This window comes from Corvus kubaryi, unplaced genomic scaffold, assembly GCF_017639235.1.
Source record: "Corvus kubaryi isolate FWS band 111438036 unplaced genomic scaffold, C.kubaryi_AGA036_p1.0 37322, whole genome shotgun sequence".
Classification (NCBI taxonomy): Eukaryota; Metazoa; Chordata; class Aves; order Passeriformes; family Corvidae; genus Corvus; species Corvus kubaryi.
In genome coordinates, this window is record NW_024581101.1 from 6,457,149 (window position 1) to 6,472,041 (window position 14,893).

Genomic DNA, 14,893 nt, shown 5'->3' on the forward strand with positions numbered 1-14,893 from the left:
TCTTCCCTCAGTCACTTCTGAACACAGGCTTAGATGACCGATGCCTCAAGTAAGGTTCAGAGCACGTCCCCCAGGGATGCCATCTCTCTCAGGTCCTATTTCAAGCCCAATGGTTGCAGCTGAAAGAATCCTGCTGGATTCAAAAGGCTTTGAGTGAGGTCCTAAATCTCCAGACACATGTTTGGAGGGTGAAAGCCAATCTGTTCAGCTATACCCAGAAGCTCCTGAACAGTCTCCAGAAAGCCAGGGGACATGTTTGCACTGACAAGGCCTCTCCTCTCCATCTGCTTGCCATAGCTTGGTGGTCCCTGCAAGGCAAGGCTGCCCAAAGAAGGGATTGTGTGGATTTTTACAGTGAATTAATTTCACATATCCACCTCGAAACAATGGAGGAAGACTGACAAAGGAGAGGTCAGGCAATGAGGGAATTGCAGGTAGAATTGTTAATTTTAATTACTTGTCTTCATTAAGGTGAGGTTTCTGGATCCTACACTGATGACTAATGGTTCAAAATATTTGCATGAGTGAATATACTTCCACTAAACGGTGGAACAGACACAGAATTTTCTTTGGATTTTACAGGGGCTTTTCCACCACATGATGAAGAGAATTCCCAGAACCCAGCAGCATACCGGAGGGGAGCAATCCGTAGGTGCAAGATAAACATTTTTAGCAGGCACAGAAGTGCCCAGAAAAAACACAACAAGGTGGAAGTAAGTGACAAACGAGGTAAAACATGGGTTATACCTGAGCTGTTTGTGTCTCCTTGGCACTTGAAGGAGTTGCAATACAAGCATCAGGGCTACCTGTGCTCCTGACAGCACTGAAAGGAAACAAAAGTTTGGAACAAGCCAAACACATTCAATTTGCCTGAATAATTTAGGCTGCTGAGTTATCATGTGCTTCATGGCCTGTCATCGAGAAAAGCTGTACTGCACAGGAAAGGTCTGTAAATCAATGCATCTGAGGGACCAAAAAAGCACTGCCTGTCAGAACAGATGCAGGACGTGCAAGTCACCCGGGGAGCGCTGCGAGGCACTCGGCATTCCTGGGCTCCAGGGGTGGCCCCCTGGGAGCCTGCCACAGGACACACGGCGGGACATCCAGAACACACGGCTCCCACTGAAATGTGCTGGTGAGCAGCAGTGTCAGTGGCACAAATAACAAATAAAGGGGCTGCACGAAAGCCAGAAGGGACTTTTGACAAGGGCATGGAGTCATAGGGCAGGGGGGAATAGCTTTAGACTCACAGGTTGAGATAAGACATTAGGAATTAATTCTGTACTGTGAGGGGGGTGAGACGCTGGCACAGGTTGCCCAGAGAAGCTGAGGGTGCCTCACTCCTGGAAGTGTTCAAGGCCAGGCTGGATGGGGCTCTGAGAAATCTGGGATAGTGGAAGGTGTCCCTGCCCATTGTAGGGGCGTTGGAAGTAGATGATCCTTAATGTCCCTTCCAACACAAACCCTTCTGTGATTATGAAGGTGATGGACTGGTAAACACAGAGAGCAAAAAACAAATCAAAGTCCAGGATATACACAGTAACCTTCCAGGACACACCTGAGTGTGCCAGACCCTCATCAAATGTATTTATACCCTCCAATAATGCAGCTGCTGTTCCCAAAAAACACTCTCTCTCTGACTGTTCCTGAATTACTACTATGCACAGTTATAACTTCAGGTTTCTAGCCAAATTCCTCTTCCCACACAAGAGCTGCCCCTTTATAACTTCTCAGCAAGCTGTGCCTAATTCAGGATCGCAGGTAGTTGAGTTGAGAAAGTTCCTCTCCCAGGGCAAACCCGGGGGCTCCTCGCCTGGCTCGGGAGCCCTTCGCCTACTGAAGCAGCTGACTGGGATCGTGCCCGAGCAGACGAGGCAGCGCCGTGTGCTGAACTCGCACCAGCTCCTCCTCTGCCTCATGTCTTTAGTGAAGCCGACACTTCCAAAGCAGTCAGAGGAAATCAAGAGCTCGACCTATATTGGTTTGCAAGAGATGAGGACACCCACCTCCCTTGGCTTCTCACAAGAATTTCCAACCGACGCTCTTCACTCTTTCATTTTTCACATAAAACAGAGCAGGAACAGCCACAAAACCTGCTCTCTCTCCAGCACGCACCCAGCAGAGCCAAGTCTTCTCCCTAGGAAGTGCTAGAAGCTCCTCGCCTTTCACCTCCACCAGCTGCAGGTCCCCAGCACCCCACAGGACGTGGCAGCCCGTGTCCCTGGCTGGAGGGACCCTCCCGTGACCGTCCCCACACTCCAGCTGTGTGTCAGGGCGGCTCCGCGGCGCTTCCCCCGGATGCAAGGTAGCATCTGTGGTGAAATCTCACCAAATGATCCAAGATAGTTTTCTCCAGCTGGGACTGATCGAATATAGCCTGGGCACCGGATGATGTGGGAAATCAGTCGTAGCTGAGCACAAATTGCATGCATAGAGGTAATTACTGCAGCACAAGGTTGGTAGCACCACTACCCACATGACAGTGTATCTCAGCAATTTTCATTTCCTATTGCTTCAATTCAGAGAGGGGGTTTTTCATCTTTTTTTTTTTTTTTTTTTTTTCCTGTGGTTCAATTTACTCCTTTTCCTGCAGGGACTAATGCTAACCCAGGATTTCTTTGGGATACAGCTCTGGTTTCACTACAGCCAGACATTCCACATACCCAGATGTCCCCCTGTTTATGACACCCAGACCTTGAGCCCGACCCATCTCGATCCGCCTCCACTGCCCTGCCCCAGGTGTGACTGTCACTGCCCAAAGGTGAGGTGACACAGCAGTGACCTCCTGCCACCAGCTGCCATGTGCCAGCACCCCCAGCCAGCTGTGGATGTTGGTAATGAAACACAACGTGCTGGTAGCTAATGAAGCTGGTTACAAACCAAGTCGTTCTTCACACTTGAAAAAGGGTGAAAATGCAATAAAGAAAATGGAACAAAAAGGGGTTTCTGCTGAAAAATAAAAACACTAGGAGAGCTAATGCTGAGAGTGGGGAGGCTGATCACTACCATTACAGACACTCAGCAAAAATAGGGGCCATATTATGTGTACTCTGATTATACACATCGTGACTAACACAGATCTATAATACACTTGCTATAAAGAACTTATTTTCCAAACAGACACAGGGGTTAAATGCAGGATGGAAGGGGAAATGACTGCGCAAAGGCAACACACACCCAGCCAGAGCCCGGCCCGGCCCATGCTCCTGCTCCCCAGCCCGCCCGCTCCCTGCGTACCTGTGAGCACCAGGAGGAAAGGCTGCCAAACTTCTTAATAATTCTGTGACCCATTTAAAAATATCTACTCTTACATTCATATATGCTGTATGAGAAATAAAATATAGCACTCACGAGTTTTGAGTGGCAGCACTTCCCTCAAGACAGATAAAAGCTGCGAGTTCTCTTTGCTGTTTGGTGCCAATTATTACAGAGTTTTGACTTATATATTATTACATAGATCATTTAGTAAAACAACCTACATACAAACCCAGTGGTGTGTCTCCCTTCAGCAGCTTCCTGCAGGAACTGGAGCAGTTCAGACACTCACCCATATCACCATATTTCAGAGACGGGTGGGCTCCTTCCCCTGCACCCAGGGGAGACACAGTCCCTGCCCTACAGCTCTCTGCAGCACGCAGCCTAATTAACAGAGGTCCAAACGATTTGTCATTATTGCGCATATCAGCATAACTGCACCACGTTTTGGAGGGAAAAACAACAGGCACCTGACTTGTGGAGGCCCTCTGGAGATGCTGGTCCACAGCAGAACGCCGCTGGCTGCCGGGCACGTGTCCTGGTGCCACAGCAGGCTCCCACCTGTGGCACCCACCCTGCCCAGGAGGCCGCCCCGAGCCCGCCGTGCGCCCGCGCCCGCAGAGCCGGGGGTCACCGCGCTGCTTGTGGTGATTATTCCTTTAATAAAGGGCCCTGTATTTTCCAGCGGCTGCAAAATTGATGCGGGTTGCCATGGTAAGCACACACTTTCCCATTTAGCAGAATAATAGGCAGCTTTGTATAATTCACTGATTTCAGATGATTTCGCACCCCAAGCGCAAGTCGCTCAAGTTACGTAAGTCACCTGTTGTTTAGTCAATCTGGCAATTTTAATTAGAATAAATTTTTATGATTCCTCTTTGCAACACTTAGAGCAGCTCTGCCACCAGAATGCCGAGATGTCTGTAAATTATATGGGCCCCAATCACACCTTTTTTTGCTGTTTTAATTACAGTAACATTGCAGCATTAATCATGCAAGCCTCTGTTAAACAAGTAACAGCCATCCTCCATCATAATTAAAAAGAAAGGCCAAGCAAACAGGAGCTCTGGAGTTTCCCATATTTTCTCTGAAAATTATATTTTAACTTAAGAGTTTCACAAACACTAGTTTTATTTGGCTCTAATCAGTGTTGTGAAGGGAACACCGAAAGGTTAATAAGAGATGGTTAGTTTGTAATGCAAGTTTCCCGGTGCCAGCCCCAGCAGTTCAGTCTGTTTTCAGAGTCATTAACGATGTAGATTGATTACAGGAGGAGATTGGGAAGTGCTGGCCTGCTGTGTTAGCAGAAGGTTTGGTTTTATTCATATACCTTCCCTACTGTAAAATCTGATGGCCATTACCTTGACCACTTTGCCAGTCTTAACTGCTGTGAGAAGGAAAGTGTTAAAGGTTTCCTTAGAAGTTACTGGCAAAGGGGAAAAAGAGGCCATGTGAGCCTTTTTTTGACTTGTTTATAAGGCAAAAGGAAGCTGCAAGCTTGACTGAACTGTTTATTTATCTTAAAATATCTTGAAATCCAAGTATTGGGTAGTGGTTTTGGAAAAGGTTGCTTTGGAAGAGCCAGGGTTAGAACCGCCCCATCCCTCAGCTGAAGCCTGAGACAAAGATCTTCTCTGCAAAGCTTCTGCTTGGGCTGGAGTTTAGGAACAGTTAACTAAACCAAGCACAAATAGAAGCTAAAATTCTCTAATCAGAAATACCTCTTCTTCATATCTCCTATAAATTGCTCTCCAGTCACCCAGCAAAAATATGGCTAAGCAGTGACTGAATTTGACAAAATCTCATTAAAAAGTACAATAAAACAGTAGAAACTCTCCAAATTTCTGGGCTGATCATTCATCCATTACAAACCTACACAACGAGGCATGGATTCAAGTTTTAATTTTCCTCTCCGAGTTGCCAAAATGTTCACATCTGGTGAGTTTTCTCTGTGCTTAGGGGGAAAACACTTGAGGATCTAAAGGTTATAACTCCCGTGACCCTGAATGGAGTAACTTCAGTGATGAAGTCTCTGAGAGAGCTATCTTTGAAGGAACTTGAAAACGGAAGGAAGGGTGCCAGGAATGCGGGATATAGGATAATGCTTCTTATGCAAACAAAGGAGGTTGCACATCTGTTTGTTATTTCGTTCTGCTGTTACAAAGAGGCATTGGCCTCACTTACTGCTACAGAGATGACTTCAGTGTCACCCCTGCCCCCCATCACCCCCCAGCAAGGACTTCTCCAAGCTGTGCTCAGTGTTACTGAGAAACTGAGGGAGAGCAGCACGAGGGATCTGTCCGTGCCAACCAGCACGTCCACGCATGGGTTATGACACCTTCTGGAGTGACCACTGCCCTGCTCTGCACTGACGTGGCGTGGAGCTGAAGGGAGCTGAGCCCAAAGGCAGGGCCGCCTGTCCCTCTGCCCGGCTCTGCCTGTCCACATCACCCTCTGAAGAAGGAGCTGATCATCACGCTCCTGGCAATGATAAGGGTCATCCTTATAAGGATGATAAGGGATCATCACGCTCCTGGCAATGATAAGGGTCATCTGAAGAGAGGCTCATTAGACTGAGCAGGACAGACTTTTTCCCAGTTACATTCGATGGTCTAACAAAAGATATTACTCCCCTCCACAATTCCAGTTCGGCAACGTCAGCAGGAGCTTGGGGAGCATGGAGAGAACATGGACAAAAGCATCAGTAACCTCCAGACAGAGCTCAACACGCAATCATTTAGAAGTGTGGGAATCACAAGACAATCAACTCCTCTTCCCAAAGACCAGCTTACCCACTCATCAGAAAAATCCTTCTCTGGGCTTTCAAAGTACCGTGAGAAGCTGATTGCTCCCTCCACGCTGGCCACTGCAGGAGCACACTGAGCTCACTGTGGCTGCTTTACCAGAGAGCTGTGCAATATTACAGAAATCAGAGGAGCTGTAGTAATTGACACTGCCCTATAAAGAAAGCTTACAGCATTTATCCATCTTAAGGGATGTGCTGTCACTCACGTATGAATGCTATACTTTATGTCTTGTGCTGCATATATGAATACAAGAAAGTAGGCACTTTTATTAATTTGTAGAAACTTCCAGAGAAATGCAGCCTCCAAAGCCCTAGAACTTGTCACTTAGGTCTTCAGGTACCTGCAGCTCTACAGAAAGGCTTTTCTGCAGAGTAAAAGGGGGTTGTAGGTAGAACGACTGCTGGAAATCAGCTCAAAAACATCAACAGTTTCTAATACCTGTGTTTGCCTCCAGTTAATACCATTAGTCATGTTCTCAATTCACAACTGAAATATACCCAGATACTATGGAGATGAGCATAAGAACCAATTGGAATACTCTAGGTAAAAACTGATCCCCTAAATGATGATACATCTGAATAATTTGGAATGCAACCAGCGAGAGAAGTTCCAGTGAATATCATGGGCCCATTTCTCCTTTACATCCAAATCTTACTTCTATACTGTGTGACAGTATAAAGAAGACTTAACATAACTATTTAAATATAACCCATTTCTATTCAAAGAACCCTTCATCTTGCTGGAGTTTATGGGACTCAGACACAGTTAAATCTCCCCTGTGAGCAAAGTTACAAAGATGTGGAAATGTATGTGGGATCAGGTCTTTCCAGATGACATTTCACGTGAACCTTTACTGCTGATCTGGCACCAGAAAAGTGGAAGTGATGCTTTTAGAAGCAATTCTCTGTAGAGATCCATTACTGACATTGCTTAAATCTCATTTTGATTTTAAAGCTTTTTCACTATTTTATGGCTGTGGTGACTATTTCTAACACTGCCATTTTTATGATTAGTGTGTGCTTATTATTTTCGTATTTTCTATTTTTATTTTTATCTTAAACAGCGAATCACTGCTTCATTGGACCAATGATTTTCTTTCTACAATTGATGGTTAAAATACTGGCCAGCACTGGGAATTAAGATAAGTGTGAAATCTGTTGCTTCTAACATTAAAAACTTATATTTGAAATACTGCCTTTCTGATTTCTATGCTGGAAAGAGCTCCTATGACTTACAGAGTACGAGAATGGCTCTCGCTCAAGGCAAGGTGAAAAAGGCAGTAGAATACATTTAAGCAAATCTAGGTGCTGGTGCACATCCACACAAAGAAAACAAGCCAAACCTGCACAAACACTATGTTTGGAAGAGGGCAAAGGGATTTAAAGAAAAAAGCACCAGTATGAGCAAAACCAAGGGAGGAATAACTACCTGAATCACAAAACAGAGTACCTAGCCTCAAAGATGCTAATTCAGGTCCTGAGGGATCTAATCAACCTCTTTGTTGAAGTAAAGATAAAACTTTTTGACAGCAAACGCTTTCTGATAAAATGGAATTTTCAATTACCCTGTGAAACATCTGGTCCGTGCTGCCATTTCCCGGGAAAACCACCACCACAGTCTGCAGTGTTGGGAAACATTTCACGCTGAGATCTCCCCGTGTTGCTGGGAGGAACAGGTGTCAGGAGCTTCGAACCCGCAATGTCTCCATCCCCCACACCGTCCACAGGGGCGATGCGCCGGTGGGTCCCTGCCCGGCAGCACCACACGCTCCAGCTGCTCCTGGAAAGCAGGGTTTCCTCCAGTGCTGGACTTCGAGTCACAGGATATGGAGAAAATCCACCACATCTTGCAGTGAAATAGGCCAAGACACGAAGAGGACCCCAGGATTTACCCCCGTCCTCCAGCAGACTGCTCCAGCCATCCCAAAACATCGCTGAGATCCAAGAGCCGCTGAAAACACCCCTCTCTCAAACAAATCCGTTTGGAAGTTCAGCTGAGGACGTCGTTAGAAGAGAGTACAGATAAACTTCCAGCAGCGCTTTACACCTCCACAGATAAACAAACAATTAAACGGCAGCCAGGCAATCGTGGAAAGTGGAACGGCACCAGTGCCCGCCTTCCTCTGCATCCCATTTGGTGTCAATTAGCAAGGGAAGGAAAACAATCCTGGGCGATAATGAACTCCAAATTGGGTACATATTAGAGCAATTAAAGCCATCTTTTCATCAGATGAATTTATAATCAATAATTAAGATCCTGAGGTAAAGAGGGACTGGGCAGAAGTCCTGCTCCCAAAATACGCAATGTGGCTGAGCTCCAGGCAGTATTTCTGATGACCTGCTGCTACCCACTAACGCTCAACACTCCCCATGCTATGGTTTGCCATTTTTCTAGAAATCTAGGTCATTTCCAAAGGAGGAGAAAGGGCTCCTGCCAGCAGGACTGGCAGCTGGTGTCACTCCCACCCAAGAGTGGCACCAGGAAATTGAAACACCAGCAGCTCCCTGGGGCTTCCACACCCAAGTACTCAGCACTGGTGCCAGCTCACACACTGGTTTAAGAAGCCAAAGGAGCTTGGACCCATCCAAGCCTACCTCCCTCTGCAGGAAATCTAGCATCTCAGTAGGCAAAGACTGGCCAGACAGGTCCACACTGACCACCCTGAGCCACCACAGAGGGATCATTCTCTGCTACCCAGCTACCAGGATTTCTGCCAACCAGAGTCTGCCTTGGCAGATCCTGGGTTACCCACTGAGCAGGTAAAGACTAACAAATTATTGGGATAAAGTCTGAGAGCTGGCCACTCGTGAAGGACTCGTGGTGTCACCAGCTGAGGTCCAAGACCAGCAGAGACTGGCCACGGGAGAACCACGCCAGGCTCCCAGACAGGAGATCATTACATCAACAAGCAAACTCTGACGACAAGTCCCCCACCCCATTTCTCTGGATTACATGAGAGGCAGTTTGGGCAGGGACAACAAGCAAAAGCAAAGCACAGGTACATGAGCTGCCAGGCTGCTCTTCAGACAAGGACTGTGTGTTTGGAGCAGTAGTCAGCCAACAGTCCTGCACACCTTGTCACTGAATTTCTTGTGCTTCCCCCCCACCCTGCCACTCTGCCCCAAAATCCACTAAAAATTACCAAGCCAAAACGATCACTTTAATCATGTGGGAACTGCTGTTATCACTATCACCTCAGCATTTTGATTTTCCTGATTACTTTCTGCAGTACCTGTTTCACAAACCAGCTCAGGCAACACTCTCTTTAACCTTTTATCCAGCTTCTGTGACAGTAACCACTAACTTCCCCACCTGTGCTGCTCCTCTCCTTGCTCTACCAACACCCCGATAACCTCACAGGGTTACCCCAAGCTCTTCCACACGAGACAGTGGGGCCCCGCAGGACAAGAGAGCTGATTGTGGCACACCTGCCTGCAGGTGCAGCTGGATGGCACTGCAGCACTGGCATGCTGCTTTCCTCCCAGAAATAAACCAGACCCAGGAGCACCAACCCCCTTGGCCACAGCAGGACCAGGAGACAGACAGGTTGCTTTCAGAAGTCACCTTCTGGAAATACACTTGATTTTTGGGGTGTATTGTACACGCAGTGAGAAGTTCATGCTACAGTGGACTGAGCCATATTTACTTCCATCTGACTCCTCCGATGAGCTCTGCCTCCAGCTCAGCCTCTTTAACTTATTTGCATTGTTATCAGAGCCAGCACGCAGACTTATCAGGAATGTAATCCCTGTAAAACCCTATCTTCAGTCCATTGAGATTGGGTTTTTTGCTGAAGAAATGTGACAAAAAATTAACAGATGTTGCTCAGACCATTCACCAGGATGGGAATCAATTATGAACATTTTTGCTCCTGCAGTCATCCCTTACTACAAATGCATCTTAGGAAACCCTCTCCTGATCGAAATGAAAAAGCATTTCTTAGTAATGGAAGAATAATAAATGATAGCTATCAGCCTGCATTCTCTGACACGGTGCTGGTCCGCAGAGAATTAAACTGCCACTGTACAGTTATATAAATGTTTAATTTTTTTCATCTTTGGCCACAGTAGGGTTGTCTGGAAATACATTATCTCTGCGGATGCCATCCCTCTCCAATTAGTGTGGCTGGCAGCGTGGAATGTGTAGGTGACCTCTGTGTTCCCCTCCTCGTGGAGTCTTACAGGGTTAACTACGGCCATTTAACAGACTCTACCGAGAATTAATACAGCGATCAGATTTTCTCCAGAAAAATCCCACACTCGGAGGCGCAGATGGCAAGAACTCTCTCTCCCCCGTTTGACTCTTTTATGACAGCAAAACAAAGGCTTTTAATGATGTTTACCATGAATTGAATTAAACAGCTGAAGACCAGTTCATAATCACAACATTTTGTTTTCATATCCTTAAGTCTTTTAGCAGTGGGGCTTCCAGTTGAGCCTCAGCTACAGCTTATCTCAAGATATAGCCAAGTGCCCCGAGGCTCCCCTGCGCCGGAGCACCAAGCCGCACTCAGGCTCCTTAATTGAAAAAGACAGGATGTTTGCATAGGATGTTTGCATCCCTCAGACATTAAAAGCGACATTCATGCCCAAGTACAAATGACACTTGGGCTCAGCTGAACTCCTCTGACTTCCTTCCTCTAGCTAATACCGGTCTGATTCCAGAGCAGGGCTTCATCCCTGCACGTGGGGACGGTAAGAGCTGAAACCTGCCACCTATGCAGGAGAGAAGACTCAAACCCTCGCCCAGTGGCCTCAGCTAATCCCTCGTGGGATGCCTGACTAATTGCCTACATGCTCTGCTGACCTTTGAGACAAGTTGCCTGGACAGGGCCTGCATAGGAGCTCCGGAGCTGGGCCAGGAGCACCAGGAAGGGCACACACACACCATCGGTGCTCCAGAGGGGAGCGCGGGCAGGGACCAGCCCTAATCCCAACACCCACTCGCTGTCAGGCAGACGCTCAGCGCCTTGGGTTTTCTGCCTGTGAGTAGAGGATAACCCCAACTGCTCACTTACCTGACAGGAGTGGCGTGAAGATTAATTTATATCAACGCAGCGCTCTGACGATGTACAGCATTATCCCCAGCGAGCACTGAGCATCCTCACTGCACACCCACCTGGGCAGCACCAGAGCCAGCAGATGGGGCATGCGGGGGGCAGCGGGCACCACTCAGGGTGCAGCAGTGGCTCACCTTGCTCAGGGCCCTGGGAGCCCATGGAGGGGACGCTGGTGTTCAGCACATCGTTGACGGCCGTGTCGCAGTAGAGGCCCCGCTGCACATCATGCTCGCTGTCTGTCTGGTCACTCTCCTCATGGCCACTGTCCTTCAGACTGTTCCCCTCCAAGTCCTTGAACGTGGAGCTGCTGGGGAAACACAGCTGTCACTTACTGGGTGGGACAAGGTGGCCCCCGACACCCCACGAGATGGGAGGTCCCTGCCCTCCACAGCACCCAGTGATACTGCCCAGCCACAGAGAGCTGGGGCAGGGAGCGTGGGGGGAATGCTCCCCGACTGGCACCTCTGCACCCCGAAACACAGCGCCCAGCCTGCACCACCCCACAGGCTGCTCCTGCCCATGGGTGTGGTGTCAGCCTGTGGGTACAGTCAGGCTGCCGTGGGTCTTGTGGAAGCTCAGAGCGAAGCACGATTTGAATTAAAATTTTTAAAAATACACTTTAAATGAGCTGCTTCTACAACTTGGCTCTCCCAAGTTGTATTACCTCATAATGAAGTTACACAAGATCTAAACCCCATTTTTTTAGGTTATAAGCCAAATCCTAATCACTTAAACCTTAAAAATAAAAGTCTTCCCAGAAACAGGAATTTCTTTTAATCATGATGATGCATTCTTATTTTTAAAAATAAACCAGTGATTCTGGGTCCAAGTTCATGCAGCTGTAAGGAAATCTGATATGTAGTCAAACATCCTTGAGAGCCCCTGCAAGCACAGCCACTGCTGGGAGGACCCAAGGACTGAGCTGCTGCCAGACTTCCCCCAAAGGGCTGAGCAGCCCCAACACCCCACAGAACGCAGCCCCCAGGCCAGAGGGATGGAAGAAGGACAGCTCCTATGAAGACAAGCTGAGAGAGCTGGGACTGTTCATCCTGGACAAAGCTCTGGGAAGACCTTAGAGCGCCTTCCAGTTCCTAAAGGGGACTTATAAAATGGAGTAACGTTTTACATGGGCAAATAGTGATAGGACATACAAAAAAGAGGAGAGTGGCTTTTTACACAGACAGTGATAGGACAAGGGGGGATGGTTTTAAACTGAAAGACGAGAGATGAGACTTAGATATTAGAAAGAAATTCTTCCCTGTGAGAGTGGAGAGGCCCTGGCACAGGCTGCCCCTGGATCCCTGGAAGTGTTCCAGGCCAGGATGGACAGGGCTTGGAGCAACCTGGGATAGTGGAAGGTGTCCCTGCCCATGGCAGGGGGTTGGAACTGGATGATCTGTAAGGTCCCTTCCAACCCAAATCATTCTGTGATTCTATGAAGAGCTGCATTTCTGGCTGCATTTGGGACTCTTCTGCTACTCCCCAACACCCTGAGAGGGGCCATGCCCCAGGACACTGGGCTGCTGCAAGTGGCAGGGACACCTTGAGATGCACCTGCCCCATGTGGCACAGCCTGTGCTCCTTCCATGCCCAGCCTTGGCATGGGAAAGCTGTGCTCATTGGGAGGATCCACCTGCATCCACTTCTCCAAACTTTCTCACTGGTTGATCTGGTGTGAAACGTCAGTGAACGACACAGCCCTCAAAGCCCCAAAGAGCTGGAGATTTTCACTACTTTGAAAAGCCCTTTTGTGTCTCCAGGGGAACCAAGCAGACCACCTACCATCTGATGCTCTGCAAAAGCACATGAGGGGGGAGCTCTGAAATACATATAAATTGGTAAACCTTCAAACATCACCTTTTAAATAAAGATGTCCCTGTTGAAGCCACTGACTTTGATTCCAGGTGACATCAAAGTTTTCTAAGTTAAAAAAGCACTACAAATCTACAATTCATTTGTGCGTGTGTGGATGAGAGAGAGAGGCAGGCAGACAACACAGGAGAAGTACAAATAGATTAATTAAGTGCTGGATTTGAGAAGATTCACTCACCAAAGATAGTAGAGCTACAACATCTTCATAAAGGCAAAGGATGAAAATGATGCCACGGTATGTTACAGCAAATATTTTTTGTTCTCAGATGTCTGCACAGCATTCCTGGCACTCATTGTACTTAAGATACAAGACAAAGGTAGAAAGCAAGGGGAACCGCTGTCCTACACGGAGCTGCTGTTCATAATGCGCAGACAACCCATGTTACCAGGCATTTATCTTCCCCACAGTGAGCCAGACCATAATGCAGCAGCCACACGACATGTTTCCACGGCTGACACTTCTCTAAAGGATGGGCAGGTCTGGGGGAACCGGCAGCAGCAGCATTTCCCAAACAATACAGCCTCGGAGTAAGCCCCGCCGCGGCAGGCGGGAGCGCTGTTTGCCTTTATCTTAGATGTGAATGAGGAAAGATTTAATAGATTTGGGGTTTTTTCAGTGTGCCTGAAGACCTCTGGCGAGGAGCAGCGTGGCACAGGCCAGCCAACTCTCACAGTCACATTAGCATCGTTAAACACCACGAGCCACGCAGGCAAATACACCTGCCCTTCGCTGCCTGAACCCGCACTGCTTAAACAATGCGCTCGCAGCTCCCTTACTGCTCAGGTTTTTAAGATGTAAACAAATGGGATCTCAGCCAGGCAGATAATTGGATATTTTTACTGCTCAGATCAGATCTCAACAGTTCAGGGCCAGCTTCTGCTCTCTGTAAAACCCTTGGTTCAGCGATGGCTTCTGCAGAGCCACCACGCACAGCCCCGCTGGGCACTGGCATGGGCGCAGGCACGGGCATGGTTTGCTCCCCACACACCTCGGCTGGGCCCTGGGGAGAGGAGGGATGTGGGCAAGGAGCTGCTGGCCGTGTCCTGCACCCTCATCCTGCACAGGGAGCTGGCCCTGCAGCCCTGCAGCTCCTGGTGAGCGGTATTGATCGTGCTGTGTCAGTGCCTTTCCCGGGAGGCAGCGGCAAGCCCGGCCTCCTGCCCCCGGGGCGATGCTCGCCTCTGGGCTAACACAGCCCAGTGGGGTTCAGCTGGGCAGCCCTGGCATGAAAGTGCCAGAGACATTCCCTCACCACTGCTAGGCTCTGAGGATAGCGGTATTTCACCCAAAGGGTTCAATTCCCCCAAGGGTAACTGCCAGGTTGCAGTTGAACTGATTGATTCCTTTTTACCCACGGAAGAAATCAGCCTAGCAATGTGCTGTTTGCCTTGGTATTCAAACTGAAACAGTGAGCTAGAACAGTGAGCTGCATCCAACCCAATTACCTGCCCCCAAACAACTTGTTGGTTTTTTTTTTAATTCTCCCCGCCTCACATGGCAGGGAGATCTCACCACCCAAATCTATCCTTTTATTCCTGTGCATTCAAATGGAATAAACTCTCAGAATTTGAAAGTTGTCAGGGTAACAGCACTCTACCTCACTTACTGCACCTTCCCAGCATGAAAAAGCCAAAGAGAAGGAAAAAAAGACTTTCCTTTATTGCAAACCATGAGCAATGGGACTTAATGGGAAGTAAGTACTGTTTTAAAATCAAATTATTACTCTTGAAAAGTTTTGCATAATAAAATAAGCAAGTAGTATATAATGCAGCATGGAAGAACATTAAACCCTTGGGAGTTGGCAGGGCCAAGCCAAGCCCTTCAAGCAAGCCTACGTACCTTTTTATTAAATGAGCTCTGCTGTTCACGTAGTTGGAATCAAAGGAGTAGTTTTCAGTC

General features: G+C 48.0%; 1 protein-coding gene across 2 annotated transcripts in view; it reads right to left on the reverse strand.

Annotated features, from left to right (window-relative positions):
• The window catches only part of PCDH19 (protocadherin 19), a 58,172-nt gene that overhangs the window by 16,667 nt on the left and 26,612 nt on the right, over positions 1 to 14,893 (reverse strand). Inside the window, exons 3-4 of one of the 2 annotated variants that reach the window (XM_042029292.1) lie at positions 14,834 to 14,892; positions 11,256 to 11,425 (exon numbers count right to left, since the gene is read on the reverse strand). In XM_042029292.1, coding sequence (XP_041885226.1) covers positions 11,256 to 11,425; positions 14,834 to 14,892 — 229 coding nt within the window. Of the gene's footprint in view, positions 1 to 11,255; positions 11,429 to 14,833; position 14,893 lie in introns of both variants that reach the window. The other variant, XM_042029291.1, reaches the window with a different exon arrangement.